The sequence below is a fragment of the Ranitomeya variabilis genome, chromosome 2, assembly GCF_051348905.1.
Source record: "Ranitomeya variabilis isolate aRanVar5 chromosome 2, aRanVar5.hap1, whole genome shotgun sequence".
In the NCBI taxonomy this organism is placed as follows: Eukaryota; Metazoa; Chordata; class Amphibia; order Anura; family Dendrobatidae; genus Ranitomeya; species Ranitomeya variabilis.
In genome coordinates, this window is record NC_135233.1 from 749230368 (window position 1) to 749245969 (window position 15602).

General features: G+C 40.6%; 1 protein-coding gene across 2 annotated transcripts in view; it reads left to right on the plus strand.

Moving 5' to 3' along the window:
- Nucleotides 1-15602, plus strand: part of ASCC3 (activating signal cointegrator 1 complex subunit 3) — an 824578-nt gene that overhangs the window by 631048 nt on the left and 177928 nt on the right. For both annotated transcript variants that reach the window (XM_077289659.1, XM_077289660.1), the window contains exons 17-19: nt 7554-7673; nt 8414-8578; nt 9855-9941. In XM_077289659.1, the coding sequence (XP_077145774.1) occupies nt 7554-7673; nt 8414-8578; nt 9855-9941 (372 nt within the window). The remainder of the gene's footprint in view (nt 1-7553; nt 7674-8413; nt 8579-9854; nt 9942-15602) is intronic.

Here is a 15602-nt window from a genome sequence, read left to right on the forward strand (position 1 = left end):
CTTCTAGCTCTACCCTCCTACTGTATCCTCACCCATCCCCTGTAGACTGTGAGCCCTAGCAGGCAGGGTCCTCCCTCCTTCTGTACTTGCGTGTGCCTTGTTTTTGCTCATGTTTATTGTGCTTGTCTATGTATGCCCCATTTCACATGTAAAGTGCCATGGGAAAAAGGGCGCTATAAAAATGTCTAATAATAATGGAGTGGCACAGCACAAAACAGAAAGCAGTGGCAGAATCAGGGGAGCTCAGGGATTTTAATAAGGTATTTAACTAAGTATTTAATTAAGTAAATTAAAGCAACTGACAGGTCCTCCTTATGTCATATTTCACTTCTCATTGATTTGGAATAAAGTCCCATTGATAAAGATAACGGGATGAGGTCCCTGAGTGGTATCCTCATTTTCAGTGTTTCATGTTCAATTTTTAATTTTTAAATGGTAAGTTTAAATATCGCAATGTTTTCCGAGTCATATTTTCACCTCCCTAAGCATATTATATTGTGGGCCTTTTTTACAGAACCTTATCGTGTTAAATACATGACATAAAAAGTTTTGAAAATTTGCAAAATGCTGATAGAATGCGTTGCTTCGCTAAAATTTAACGGCTTATGGTACGCCATTTTTGCCCAGCCCTGATGAAGTGGGGATGGGGTCCGGCAACCTCTGGTTATCAAATTCATGACAATCGACAGCTCCTATTGATGCTCCTATTTCATTAAGAAACACGAGACTCTTAATCATTCAGAATCATCTGACTCCAGCACATCCTGTCGTCAAAATCAAAAAGGACAGCCTTAATGACTCCGGGCCATTGTGTTACACTTTTTTTTCCTTCCTGCAAGTAGTCGACCATTGCGGGCAGAAAATTAACTTTATTCTTCCCGGCAGCATTCGATTTCAGTCACGGAGCTGGCGCTTGTTCAGTCACCGTTCTGAGAATACACAGTGGTGGCTGTAGCCGCTCCTGGCTCTGCATTCCGGCTACCTGTCAGGGCCAAGGGTACGGTTACAGCCACCACTCTCGATATTCAGAGCTGTGACTAAAGCTGAATGCTTCCGGGGAGAATAAAGTTTATTTTCTCCCCACATTGTTCGGCTACATAAAGGCACCAGTCAGTTTGGTAACGCTATTAACCTGCAGATTAACCCCATATCTGGTAACGGGTTCCCTTTAATTCATGAAGAGATCATATGTCTGACTCCGGCCCATCTCCTCATAAAAACCATTGTGAATAACACACTTCTTGATCTATTGGGCACTATATGTGTACCTCAACTTTTGTGTTGTTGGATCAGAGGAAAGGAAGACTGCATAAAATACAGTGCTACACAGTGGTCCCGCGTGTTTCGTTGAGGCAGCAGCTTCTTCAGGGGCATTGGATATCAGGGTTTCTTGGATATTACATAGTTAATGAAGAAATAAATTATAGGGTAGTGCTTTTTATCCATTCACAATATACAGGTCCTTCTCAAAAAATTAGCATATAGTGTTAAATTTCATTATTTACCATAATGTAATGATTACAATTAAACTTTCATATATTATAGATTCATTATCCACCAACTGAAATTTGTCAGGTCTTTTATTGTTTTAATACTGATGATTTTGGCATACAACTCCTGATAACCCAAAAAACCTGTCTCAATAAATTAGCATATCAAGAAAAGGTTCTCTAAACGACCTATTACCCTAATCTTCTGAATCAACTAATTAACTCTAAACACATGCAAAAGATACCTGAGGCTTTTAAAAACTCCCTGCCTGGTTCATTACTCAAAACCCCCATCATGGGTAAGACTAGCGACCTGACAGATGTCAAGAAGGCCATCATTGACACCCTCAAGCAAGAGGGTAAGACCCAGAAAGAAATTTCTCAACAAATCGGCTGTTCCCAGAGTGCTGTATCAAGGCACCTCAATGGTAAGTCTGTTGGAAGGAAACAATGTGGCAGAAAACGCTGTAAAACGAGAAGAGGTGACCGGACCCTGAGGAAGATTGTGGAGAAGGACCGATTCCAGACCTTGGGGAACCTGAGGAAGCAGTGGACTGAGTCTGGTGTGGAAACATCCAGAGCCACCGTGCACAGGCGTGTGCAGGAAATGGGCTACAGGTGCCGCATTCCCCAGGTAAAGCCACTTTTGAACCAGAAACAGCGGCAGAAGCGCCTGACCTGGGCTACAGAGAAGCAGCACTGGACTGTTGCTAAGTGGTCCCAAGTACTTTTTTCTGATGAAAGCAAATTTTGCATGTCATTCGGAAATCAAGGTGCCAGAGTCTGGAGGAAGACTGGGGAGAAGGAAATGCCAAAATGCCTGAAGTCCAGTGTCAAGTACCCACAGTCAGTGATGGTGTGGGGTGCCATGTCAGCTGCTGGTGTTGGTCCACTGTGTTTCATCAAGGGCAGGGTCAATGCAGCTAGCTATCAGGAGATTTTGGAGCACTTCATGCTTCCATCGGCTGAAATGCTTTATGGAGATGAAGATTTCATTTTTCAGCACGACCTGGCACCTGCTCACAGTGCCAAAACCACTGGTAAATGGTTTACTGACCATGGTATTACTGTGCTCAATTGGCCAGCCAACTCTCCTGACCTGAACCCCATAGAGAATCTGTGGGATATTGTGAAGAGAAAGTTGAGAGACGCAAGACCCAACACTCTGGATGAGCTTAAGGCCGCTATTGAAGCATCCTGGGCCTCCATAGCATCTCAGCAGTGTCACAGGCTGATTGCCTCCATGCCACGCCGCATTGAAGCAGTCATTTCTGCCAAAGGATTCCCGACCAAGTATTGAGTGCATAACTGAACATTATTATTTGATGGTTTTTTTGTTTGTTATTAAAAAACACTTTTATTTGATTGGACGGGTGAAATATGCTAATTTATTGAGACAGGTTTTTTGGGTTATCAGGAGTTGTAGGCCAAAATCATCAGTATTAAAACAATAAAAGACCTGACAAATTTCAGTTGGTGGATAATGAATCTATAATATATGAAAGTTTAATTGTAATCATTACATTATGGTAAATAATGAAATTTAACACTATATGCTAATTTTTTGAGAAGGACCTGTATATGTTTGTTGGTTATATGTTTACATTAGCCCGTGCCCGTCCTTTAGCAGTTTACCTGCTCCTTCCCCTCTATGAATGGAGACCTATCTGACTGGCTGTGTTGCATTGATTTGATTTTTACATTCACATGCTGTTATTTCTTTGCCTTGGGTATACTGGTATGCTTTTTTTGCTTCCTTTTTGCTGCATGGGTATCGAGGGAAAGATCTTTGGGGCAGCCTCATGAGTATCATTAGAGGTTATGTGCTCTTTTTAATAGTTTGATCCTATGTGTGTTATTTTGAATAAAATGTATTTCTTTAGTATTTATCTGGTAGTTTGTGTGGTCTGTTCCTTTGATCTTAGCCTTTTTCTCACACTCTATTGTTCTCGTTTCGCCCCGAATTTGGTATTCAGTATAGAATAGTGAAGGGGTTTTTTTATGATCAGGGACATTGTATTTTTCTTGATTGGCAACTAATTGAATGCACAGGTATAAATGTCTGATTTGTAGTTGCGGAGGAGGGATACAATGTGGATGGCCTGGGGAATGTAAATGTCAGAAATTGCTAAAAGTTATCACCTATGTGTATAGAAATATCGCCTGTACCATAGAAGATCTGAGAAGCTCTGGCCATATCTTTTGTGATTGGAGAGCACATATGGCCAGTGAAGGGCTCTTTTTACAACTGTCTTGGATGGGAAATAGCAATGGATGAGATGGAGTGAATGCGACCCTGGTGCCATTAGACATGTTTCATGTTGCCTCTCAAAGTTTTAAAGACTTCCTGGTTTTGAGCTGGTTACAGATGAGCTATTAACCATTTCTTTTTATTTGCCACTTTAATGTTGCACTTTCCTGGCTATATCTGGAGATAGCATTAGGCAAGAGGTTTCCATTATTTTTATGTGTAACAGTTGTGGAGAACGTTGGCTGACTTAGCAAGTCAGTTGGAGAAATAAAGAAGTCTATTTGCTGATATACGATGCCTTCTACTTTCAGTTGGTGCTTTAATAGAGATAAATGGGAAACATACTGCTGGCATTGTTACCACTTGGGGGTCTTACAGAAATCCTCAGCAGGCTTCCTATGCAGCCCAAAGCCAACGGAGACAAATGGACATGAGTGTGTAGATCTGGTGGCTTATTCTTCAAAATATTGTCCTTCAGCTTCCTATTCTAGCCCTGGACATCAACTTGTTCCAAGGATTAGGGCTCAGGTTTCAGAAGATCTTATATTATGGAGCAGTCAGGCTACAATTCATTATTGCATTTTCTCCTTTTTTATCTAGTTTTGGGGGGTTTTCATCTGTTTTTCATTTGTTCCTTATTATTTTACATTGCGCTTTCTTTTTTAATATCTATTTTATATGTGATCATTTGTTGTTTTTTTTTGTATATTTGTTATTCTGAACAGGATTTTTAGTCCCAGATGTTTAAGGTTAATTCATCAATTGAAACTTTTTACAAAGTCACTTAGTTTTGGCGCAAATTTTGTCCAGTTCTTGGAAAATCATGCAGATATTACTTACTTTTTCCTTGTTGGACATGAAGCCTCAAATATTTTTTTCAATTATTTCAGTTATTTGTATTTTTTTCCCCATTTTAATGAGTGTGTGTGTGGGGGGAAACGCAAGTAAAACTGTGCACAAAAATCCCACGTGTGAACATACACATATAATAGTTTTCCAAAGCCAAACAAATGTATACCAAGCCCGGTGCTTGGTGTAAACCATAAAGGATAGTGCCAGCGGTCACCTGCAATAGGTTTCTTATGATTCTATGTAGCGAGTGCCAATGAAGCTTTGCTAAAACCACCAATGTAATAAGTCGCCAGCGGGTCTTCTTGTTGGTGTATTTTGATTAATGTTCTGTAATTTTTTTTTAAATTGTATTTTAGAAAACAGAGACATTAAAGCAGCAAATACTGATTGTTAGGTAACTGTTTATTTAGTATTCTACTGTTCACAGAACAACATATGTGAAAAATTTGAATTTTTTTTTAATGCTTTTTAGGAATTTGATTTTTTTGTCCATTTCATGGCCCAAACAAGACAGTTGTTTTTTGTTACTGGGAATATTCTAGAGAGAAATAGTTTCTAAATGCTGCATTGAATTCAGGATGGCAGATTGCAAAGTTTGGAACCTGGATTTCAGATGCAGACAGCGATGAAGTGAATTATGCAAGGGTCAGATCTGCCATACACAGGGAATTCTTTGTTTTATTGTTTTTATTTTACTACGACATTCTATACAAAGGCGTAATGTACACAGCGCCATTATAGAGAGCGCTCGCTAATGTATGTTGCTTCTGTTTCCTTTTCCCATTTTAATTGATATTAATCTTAACGACGTTGAGGATAATTTCTATATCTGCTGCCTTATAGCCCCTCTCTGAAATGTCTACGGTGTGTTTTCTATTACAATCCTGCCCTTGACCCTGTTACATTATATGGATAATTACATGAATGTTAGGAAACCTGCAATTACATTTTTTATTAACATCAGAAAATATTTATTAGTGACTACAACATAATTATTATCCATACAAATTCAATCAAAGGGAAATCTTTCTGGTTCAGAAGGCTGCAGACTGTCCTTTACCTTAGGCTGATAACAGAAGTAGGAGGTTATAATTATTATGGTAAGCCCTTAGCAACAGATAGAAAGGCGTAGTTGCAAATATATTATTTTATAATAATTTTACTAGGGAAAAATAAATAAAAAGATACAATTATTTATTACCATGTGCATTATACACAGTATTAAGGTACCTTCACACTAAACGACTTTGCAACGAGAACGACAGCGATCCGTGACGTTGCAGCGTCCTGGATAGCGATATCGTTGTGTTTGACACGCAGCAGCGATCAGGATCCTGCTGTGATATCGCTGGTCGTTGCTGAAAGTCTAGAACTTTATTTGGTCGTCAGATCGGCGTGTATCGTCGTGTTTGACAGCAAAAGCAACGATGCCAGCAATGTTTTACAATGGTAACCAGGGTAAATATCGGGTTACTAAGCGCAGGGCCGCGCTTAGTAACCCGATATTTACCCTGGTTACCATTGTAAAAGTAAAAAAAAAAAACACTACATACTCACCTTCTGATGTCTGTCACGTCCCCCGGCGTCCGCGCTGCTGCTCAGAGCTTCCTGCACTGACTGTGTCAGTGCCGGCCGTAAAGCAAAGCACAGCGGTGACGTCACCGCTCTGCTTTAGGGCCGGCGCTTACACAGTGCAGGGAAGCTGAAGGCGGGGGACGCGACAGACACCGGAATGTAAGTATGTAGTGTTTGGTTTTTTTTACATTTACACTGGTAACCAGGGTAAACATCGGGTTACTAAGCGCGGCCCTGCGCTTAGTAACCCGATGTTTACCCTGGTTACCCGGGGACTTCGGCATCGTCGGTGTGACAGCTCTCCAGCGACCACACAGCGACGCTGCAGCGATCGGCATCGTTGTCGATATCGCTGCAGGGTCGCTTAATGTGACGGTACCTTAACATTTGACTAATGAAGTGATAGAGTTACATTTACCTTACTGCAGGTACCGTAATTGAATTGTGGTTCAATACACAGTCAGAATAAGAGCAGACTGTAGACACCTGCAACATGTTACCTAATCCTTTGTTTTCACTTGGTCTAATGATAATGCCGAGAGTAGATGGAATGTCTATTTATTATTATGTTACGTGGCCAGCACAATTTGTATTATATGAATGCGTCCTTATTACTCGTGGTTGCAGAATTAAATGATCATTCTTTTATTATTTGATTCCATATATCTGTTTTCTGTTTATCAATTACCGTATGTGACTTATCTATGCCCTTGTAATATATATCCCTCTTCCTTTCATATCTCAAATCTAAAACTGTCTGTCTATCTATATCTCTGTATGCCTATCTGTCTGTGTGACTTGTGTATTACATATCTATTTCATTATCTAGCATTTATTTATCTTTTCTAATAGTGATTGCCCCCTTTCTCTCATATCTCTACGCTTCTTGTCCCATTTCTATTCCTCCATTCCTTCTTTCCTATCACCTTCCTATCCTCCTTCCTTCCTTTTTTCTTTCTTTCCTTCTTGTTTCCTTTCTTTTTCATTTTTCTCATACTTTCTGTTTCATGCTTTTTCTTTCCTTTGTTCCTTCCCTCGATTCCTTTTTTATTTCTTTTTCTTTCCTTCTCTCTTTGTTTTTTTTTATTCTTTCTTTCCTTCTTTCTTTCTTCCATTTGTCCCCTTTCTTTTTCTTTCTTACTTTCTTCCTTTCTTATTGTTTCTGTCTTATTTTCTTTATTTTTCTTTGTTTATTGTTTTCTTTCTTTTCTCTGTTTTTACTTCCTTCTTTCATTCTTTCCTTTCTTCCTTTCTTTAAAAACCGTTCAGAATATGGTCTGGCTTTACTTGTGAAAAGAAGAATATATGTATAAACTATAGTTGCTCACAGAAGAGTCTGCCTTCCCACTAATGAGCCAGATCATATGTGTCATTCTTTATTGCAGATCGCCCTCGGAACAGTAACCAATGTGGAGGAAGCCGTGAAGTGGCTGAGTTACACTTATCTTTTTGTACGGATGAGAGCAAACCCATTAGTATACGGCATTAGTCATAAGGTGTTTCAGGTAGGAAATCCATTTCTTATGAATATCTAACCCCCTTTTCTCTAGCCAGTAATACCAGGATAAATATTTGCTTTTGTTTTCTGACATGATAACAGCCCTGCTTTTAGCTCATTTAGTTTAGTTCAGTTTGTTTAGGCCTTGGTGATTGAAATGGTTGTAGCCAAACAAGCAGCGTTCTTTTGCGAATTTTAACTCCTTCTATGATCCAACAATGATGTCAAACCATGACTGCACTCAAATTATACATGCATGTATAGAATAACACATATTATAATGTGACAACGATTTCCACTCTTCATCAAACTCTCCTCACCAGAAGTCTATTGTAAAACCGATTAACAATGTTGTCAGACTTTTGGGCAAGTCCCTGTTGCAAAAAGAATCATACAAGTTTTGATCCTTTTCCGGCACCTACGGGTAGCTCCACCAACTTTTGGAATGATAGGAAAAATGAATCATAATTTGCTCCACAAAAATGGCAGAAATTGTGCCAGAAATAGATTCCTGTCCCTAATTGGAGTACATTTCTTAGAGTGGCGCATGGCTGATGAAAGACACACCACATCATTAAGACACACATGCTTTATCACAACTAACATACAAAACACTAGTCTTGAACAAGTGGGGCCTATGTGTTTTTAAATCGTAAGTTGTTTTTAAATCATTATTCAGTCTGTGGATGTAATTAAACTCTGTAGCATTCATGATGGAAATGTTGTTCTCTCTGGATTTGCCAACAGATGGATCCCTTATTGGAGAAGCATCGAGAACAATTGGTAATTGAAGTGGGACGGAAACTTGACAAAGCCCGTATGATTCGCTTTGAAGAAAGAACTGGATTCTTTTCCTCTACAGATCTGGGCAGAACTTCAAGCCACTTTTACATTAAATATAATACCATTGAGGTACTAAATATTTTTTTGCCAGTATACAATGTTGAGATTAGGCGCTCTACAGCTGCATTCTGAAAAGCAGAACTGGCCACGAATAGACCTGTTGTGGGTCTGGTAGTCATTTCAAACAAGGACCTGTGTGGTGCTTTGAGGCATATATAAAGTGCTATGAAGTTGAGCTGTGGTGCGAGAGTGCTGCCAGAATGACTGGCGGAGGTCCTAAAGTGCAGTCAGAAGTGGAGCTCTGCTCTAAGGAGATGAATCATGCCATTGAAGTACCTTGGCTTGTGCTCAGCATTTGTGTGCCAGAGTCAACTGGATCCATTCCAAGTCAAGCAAAATGGTTTAAGGACAAATTTGGAAATCGAGTGTCTGCTTTGATTGTTTCTCAAAAAGACAAAAAACTATTTTGACTTTATTAAAATCAGAAAAAAGGGAGGCCAAAATGGGTAGGAATAGAAAAGTGGAGTGGATAACGAAATGAAAAGTAGAAATGTACATAAATAGTGGTATTTAATTTTGGATTTAAAAAGAGTTATTTCTTGCAAATTCGCTCACATTACACACAGAGTCTACCGTATTACCTTTTTAGTACGTGTAAAGATGCCCCTTTTTAGTCTTCTCTCAGAGTCGTAATGCGTCTTACTAGTGACATTCTCATTTGTATGGTCATCGCTAGGGTTGAGCGACCTTTAGTTTTTTAGGGTCGAGTCGGGTTTTGTGAAACCCGACTGTCTTAAAAGTCGAGTCGAGTGTAATCGGCCGACCACCGTGAAAAGTTGGGTTTCGGCCGAAACACGAAACCCAATGAAGAAATTTTTTTTAAATTATTTTTTAAATCTCTCTCTCTCTCTCTCTCTCTCTCTCTCTCTCTCTCTCTCTCTCTCCCTCCCTCCCTCCCTCCCTCCCCTAAACGCTGATTTTCCACATCGCTCCCAGAATGCTCATTTTACACTTTGCACATCGCTGTAATGCACGCGAAAAAAAATGCCTGTTGTTGTGTACGCCCCCTAACACATACGTCAGCACTCTACCGCTCCTTCATTGGCTGCAAAAATGGCGCTAAACGCGTCATACGAAACGCGACTTTCGCGCCTAGATCGCGTACCGCATGGCCGACCCCACACAGGGATCGGGTCGGGTTTCATGAGACGCCGACTTTGCCAAAAGTCGGCGACTTATGAAAATGAACGACCCGTTTTCGCTCAACCCTAGTCATCGCACATGAATAAAATGTGTTGAATGTGGACTTTGTCGTTTCACTTTTGCCCTTTTTTTTATTTGTCAGACATTCAATGAATTATTTGATGCTCACAAAACTGAAGGCGATATTTTATCCATTGTATCTAAAGCTGAAGAATTTGAGCAGATCAAGGTAAGATATTGTCGATAAGTGGCAGACGTTTGGTAACGTGTCTTTTACAGCTGTCACTTATAGACATGGTGTGGAACAGTTGTCTGTGTTGATTTGCTTCAATGACTAGAGCTTCATTCCAGCCATGCTGCAATATGTCCAATAGATGTTTTTATAGTAATTGGTCCCAGGAGAAACTTGAAGCTGAGCTGGGAATTTTGCCTTCAGTAAACTGTCAATACATTGACTTGTTAATTACCGCTACAGTACCGATCTGTGGGATGCTTCCCGACAGTGAAATGTTTAATATTCAGAGAACAAAGTAAATACATATACCACTATAGTCTCTTCCAGTAGTATATAATCCATCATCATTTTAGTCTATCATTTGATTTCTTTATTGTTTGTGACATTAGATTGCTTGGTTTACCTGCCATGGTTTACCTAGGGCAAAGTTTTGTGAAATCTGATTATTTTTACATTGTCTTTATCCTTATAGTAGAAGCTGTGTTTAGGAATGGACTAAAGAAATTAAGGTATCATTAATGCAACCCTCCAATTTAGGGGTAGAAAGAATTGACTGTACATTACACCGTTATAGTCACAATACCCTGTTTTCCTCTTTCTGCCTCTTCTCTTCAGATTGGTGTGTTGAGTTTCTCAGGCCTCCAAGATGGTCACCTTCGTAGCATGGGACTAAACCATACCTTCCTTGCCTTTCTTGTTCAATGGGATAGTGAGGGCTTAGAAGTCATGATTTAGACTTACCAATGCACTTCCTAAGCCACTGTAATGGCAATCTTGGAAGCAGAAGGGAACGTCTGCCGATTTGAGCAGAGGAGGCAGCGGGAAACAAATGGAGAGCACCAGGTAGTGTGAGTATACCTGATAAAAATAGGTAACTTTGTAGTCCCTGGATGTAAAGTTGCAATAGGTTTGCACAGGGTTGTTTGGGGATAATTTTTGGGCATATTTCACATTTTTTATGAACATTATTTGTAGCCTATTATTTATTTACAAGTGCATTTTATTCAGTTGTTTCTTTTCCTCCAGAGCTTATGGGAAAACGCATTACACAGCTAGACAATGCTGTATTTTTTGGAATAAAAGGGCAAGGACAAAAAACATTAACAACTGTGATAAACACCACTATAGTATGTTCCCCTCGTGTTTGCATTGGTTTACTCTGAGTAATCCACTTTCCTCCACACTCCAAAGACATACTGATGGAAATCTAGATTGTGAGCCCCAATGGGGACAATGACAATGATGTCTGTAAAGCGCTGCGGAATTAATGGCGAACTTTAAGCAAAGCATAATAATACTGTTTGTAGTGTATTTAGCATTTACTTCCATTCAAGAAAGTATACTTTGCTGCAACAAATTTGATGTTGTTTTTGGAAAATATTCTGTGTGAAACCACCTTAAAAGCGATGCTGGCAGAAAAGTATAAAGTGCTCTGTAACATGATGTAATGTCTCCTCATCCCTATGTATCATACCCAATTAAAAATCCGATCTTTGAACAGTGGGAAGATAAATCAGCAGATGATAAAGGTGACATTAGAGCCATTTTATTTTTAAAAATATTCTTTGGTGTGACATTTCCGCTACTTACAATTATGTCCATTTCTGGACAAGAATCCAAACTTCTAGGAGAGTCTACTTAATATACAATACTGTAGTGTTTTTTTATGGCGGTTAGAGTAGACTTTCCATTATGTTTCAGGGTTCCTGGAGAATAACTGTGATTTGTAATTTTATTGAAGCAGTTCTTCAAATGATCTTTAAAGGGAACCTGTCACCTGAATTTGGCGGGACCAGTTTTGGGTCATATGGGCGGGGTTTTCGGGTGTTTGATTCACCCTTTCCTTACCCGCTGGCTGCATGCTGGCCGCAGTATTGGATTGAACTTCATTCTCTGTCCTGTGCAATCTTGCCTTGCTAGGCGTGTGCTACGGAGGACAGAGAATGAACTTCAATCCAATATTGCGGCCAGCATGCAGCCAGCAGGTAAGGAAAGGGTGAATCAAACACCCGAAAGCCCCGCCCATATGACCCAAAACTGGTCCCGCCAAATTCAGGTGACAGGTTCCCTTTAAAGGAGAGTGAGGGGTTGTCTATATTATTTACATCTTCATATAACGTACCTTATTAAACATCCTCCCTGTTCTCAAGAACAATGGGATCTTTAATTCTACAGTTTACTTCCCAATGCCTAGGTTACCGACCACCACTACATTTATCATCCACCTCTGCTTATGTGGCCAGTTTCCTTGGCAAGGATTGTGCGTTTACCAGCTCTGATTTAGAGGCTGATTCATCCAGCTTCAACCCCCCCACACACACACACACTTCACCCATGCTACCCCGCCAGAAGGTGGGGGTATGGTGCACCCCTAAATAAAGAACATTAGATAACCCCTTTAAAAACTGCTATTTGCTTCAGACATAGTAACACGCACAACACTTTCGAAGAATGTTGATAAATAATCATTTACTCTAAAGCCCCCGTCACACTAAGCTAGGTCGCTAGCGAGATCGCTGCTGAGTCACAAGTTTTGTGACGCAACAGCGACCTCAGTAGCGATCTTGCTATGTTTGACACGTAGCAGCGACCAGGCCCCTGCTGTGAGATCGCTGGTCGTGTCGGAATGGCCTGGACCTTTTTTTGATCGTTGAGGTCCCGCTGACATCTCTGAATCGGTGTGTGTGACACGGATTCAGCGATGTCTTCACTGGTAACCAGGGTAAACATCGGGTTACTAAGCGCAGGGCCGCGCTTAGTAACCCAATGTTTACCCTGGTTACCATCGTAAATGTAAAAAAAACCAAACACTACATACTCACATTCCGGTGTCCGTCAGGTCCCTTGCCGTCCGCTTCCCGCACTGACTGACTGCCGGCCGTAAAGTGAAAGCACAGCACAGCGGTGACGTCACCGCTCTGCTGTTAGGGCCGGCGCTCAGTCAGTGCAGGAAGCGGACGCCGGGGGACGCGAAGGTGAGTATGTACTGTTTGTTTTTTTACATTTTACACTGGTAACCAGGGTAAACATCGGGTTACTAACCGCAGCCCTGCGCTTAGCAACCCGATGTTTACCCTGGTTACCCGGGGACCTCGGCATCGTTGGTCGCTGGAGAGCTGTCTGTGTGACAGCTCCCCAGCGACCACACAGCGACTAAACAGCGACGCTGCAGCGATCGGCATCATTGTCTGTATCGCTGCAGCGTCGCTAAGTGTGACGAGGCCTTTAGATGCCATTTCTGTTTTTAGTATGATGCTATTGGCAAACTTTATCTTACAGTGCACTTTTTACACCATTATAATTTGTTTGCACAATGTACATTTTTCCCATTGAGATCCAGTAAACCTGTTATATGTTACTATGATTTGTTATGCTAAACACTTCAAGGGAATCTGTCATCAAGTTTTTGCCACCTAATCTGACAGCATCATGATGTAGAGACAGTGACCCTGATTCCAGTGATGTATCACTTATTGGGCTGCTTGGTGTAGTTTTTTTTAATAAAATCAATGTTTTATCAGCAGGAGATTATCATTTGAGGACTAGTAAACCTTCTGCCAGGTAGTCCTCCGTATTCATGAGCTCGATATAACCTTGCGCCAACCACAGATTGGCAGTTTTCTGTCAACACTGTCCATGGCCAGGGTTATACAGAGCTCAACATACTGGTAGATCTGCAGCAGTGATTTTATCAAAATGACAGAAAGCAGCTCGGTAAGTGATGCATCACTGAAATCAGGGTATTTTCCTCTACAGTGGGTACGGAAAGTATTCCGACCCCTTTAAATTTTTCACCCTTTGTGTCATTGCAGCCGTTTGATAAATTCAAAAAAGTTCATTTTTTTTCTTATAAATGTTCAATCTGCACCCCATCTTGACTGAAAAAAAACAGAAATGTAGTAATTTTTGCTAATTTATTAAAAAAGAAAAACTGAAATATCACATGGTCATAAGTATTCAGACCCTTTGCTCAGTATTGAATAGAAGCACCCTTTTGAGCTAGTACAGCCATGAGTCTTCTTGGGAATGATGCGACAAGTTTTCACACATGGATTTGGGGATCCTCTGCCATTCTTCCTTGCAGATCCTCTCCAGTTCCATCAGGTGAGATGGTGGACAGCCATTTTCAGATCTCTCCAGAGATGCTCAATTGGGTTTAGGTCAGGGCTCTGGTTGGGCCAGTCAAGAGTGGTCACAGAGTTGTTCTGAAGCCACTCCTTTGTTATGTTAGCTGTGTGCTTAGGGTCATTGTCTTGTTGGAAGGTGAACCTTCAGCCAAGTCTTAGGTCCAGAGCACTCTGGAAGAGGTTTTCATCCAGGATATCTCTGTACTTGGCCACACTCATGTTTCATTCAATGACAACCAGTTGTCCTGTCCCTGCAGCTGAAAAACATCCCCATAGATGCTACCACCACCATGTTTCACTGTTGGGATTGTATTGGGCAGGTGATGAGCAGTGCCCGGTGTTCTCCACGCATACTACTTAGAATTATCTCCAAAAAGGTCTATCTTCATCTCATCAGACCAGAGAATCTTATTTCTCATAGTCTGGGAGTCCTTCATGTGTTTTTTTAGCAAACTCTATGAGGGCTTTCATATGTCTTGCACTGTGGAGAGGATTCCATCGGGACACTCTGCCATAAAGGCCCGACTGGTGGAGGGCTGCAGTGATAGTTGACTTTGTGGAACTTTCTTCCTACTCCCTACTGCATCTCTGGAGCTCAGCCACAGTGATCTTGGGGGTCTTCTTTACTTCTCTCACCAAGACTCTTCTCCCACAATTGCTCAGTTTGGCTGGATGGCCAGGTCTAGGAAGGCTTCTGGTGGTGCCAAACCTCTTCCATTTAAGGATTATGGAGGCAACTGTGCTCTTAGGAACCTTGAGTACTGCAGAAATTCTGTTGGAACCTTGGCCAGATCTGTGCCTTGCCACAATTCTGTCTCTGAGCTCCTTGGCCAGTTCCTTTGACCTCATAATTCTCATTTGATCTGACATGCACTGTGAGCTGTGAGGTCTGATATAGACAGGTGTGTGCCTTTCCAAATCAAGTCCTATCAGTTTAATTAAACACAGCTGGACTCCAATGAAGGAGTAGAACCATCTCAAGGAGGATCACAAGAAAATGGACAGTATGTGACTTACATATGAGTGTCTGAGCAAAGGGTCTGAATACTTACGACCATGTGATATTTCAGTTTTTCTTAGTTATTTTGTTATTAAATTTGCAAAAATTTCTACATTTCTGTTTTTTCAGTCGAGATGGGGTGCAGAGTGTACATTAATGAGAAAAAAATTAACTTTTTTTAATTTACCATATGGCTGCAATGAAACAAAGAGTGAAAAATGTAAAGGGGTCTGAATACTTTCCGTACCCACTGTATATCATGCTGCTCTCAGATTAGGTAGCAAAAACCTGGTGAATCCCTTTCAGAGCTGTTGGTATAGTTGTACTACTACACACAGTAGTACTGGTACATTTTTGTCACTAAAGTATAATGTTTGTGTTTTTATATTGTATATTTTTGTATACTTTGGTTATTTTTGTTTCTGCTGTTTTTTTGTAGTAGGGTACTTCAGTATAAGGTTTTTTTGATTGTCCTTATATTTTTGAACTATAGTCCTCTTTTGCTTTCTTTTTATTGAGCCCGATTTG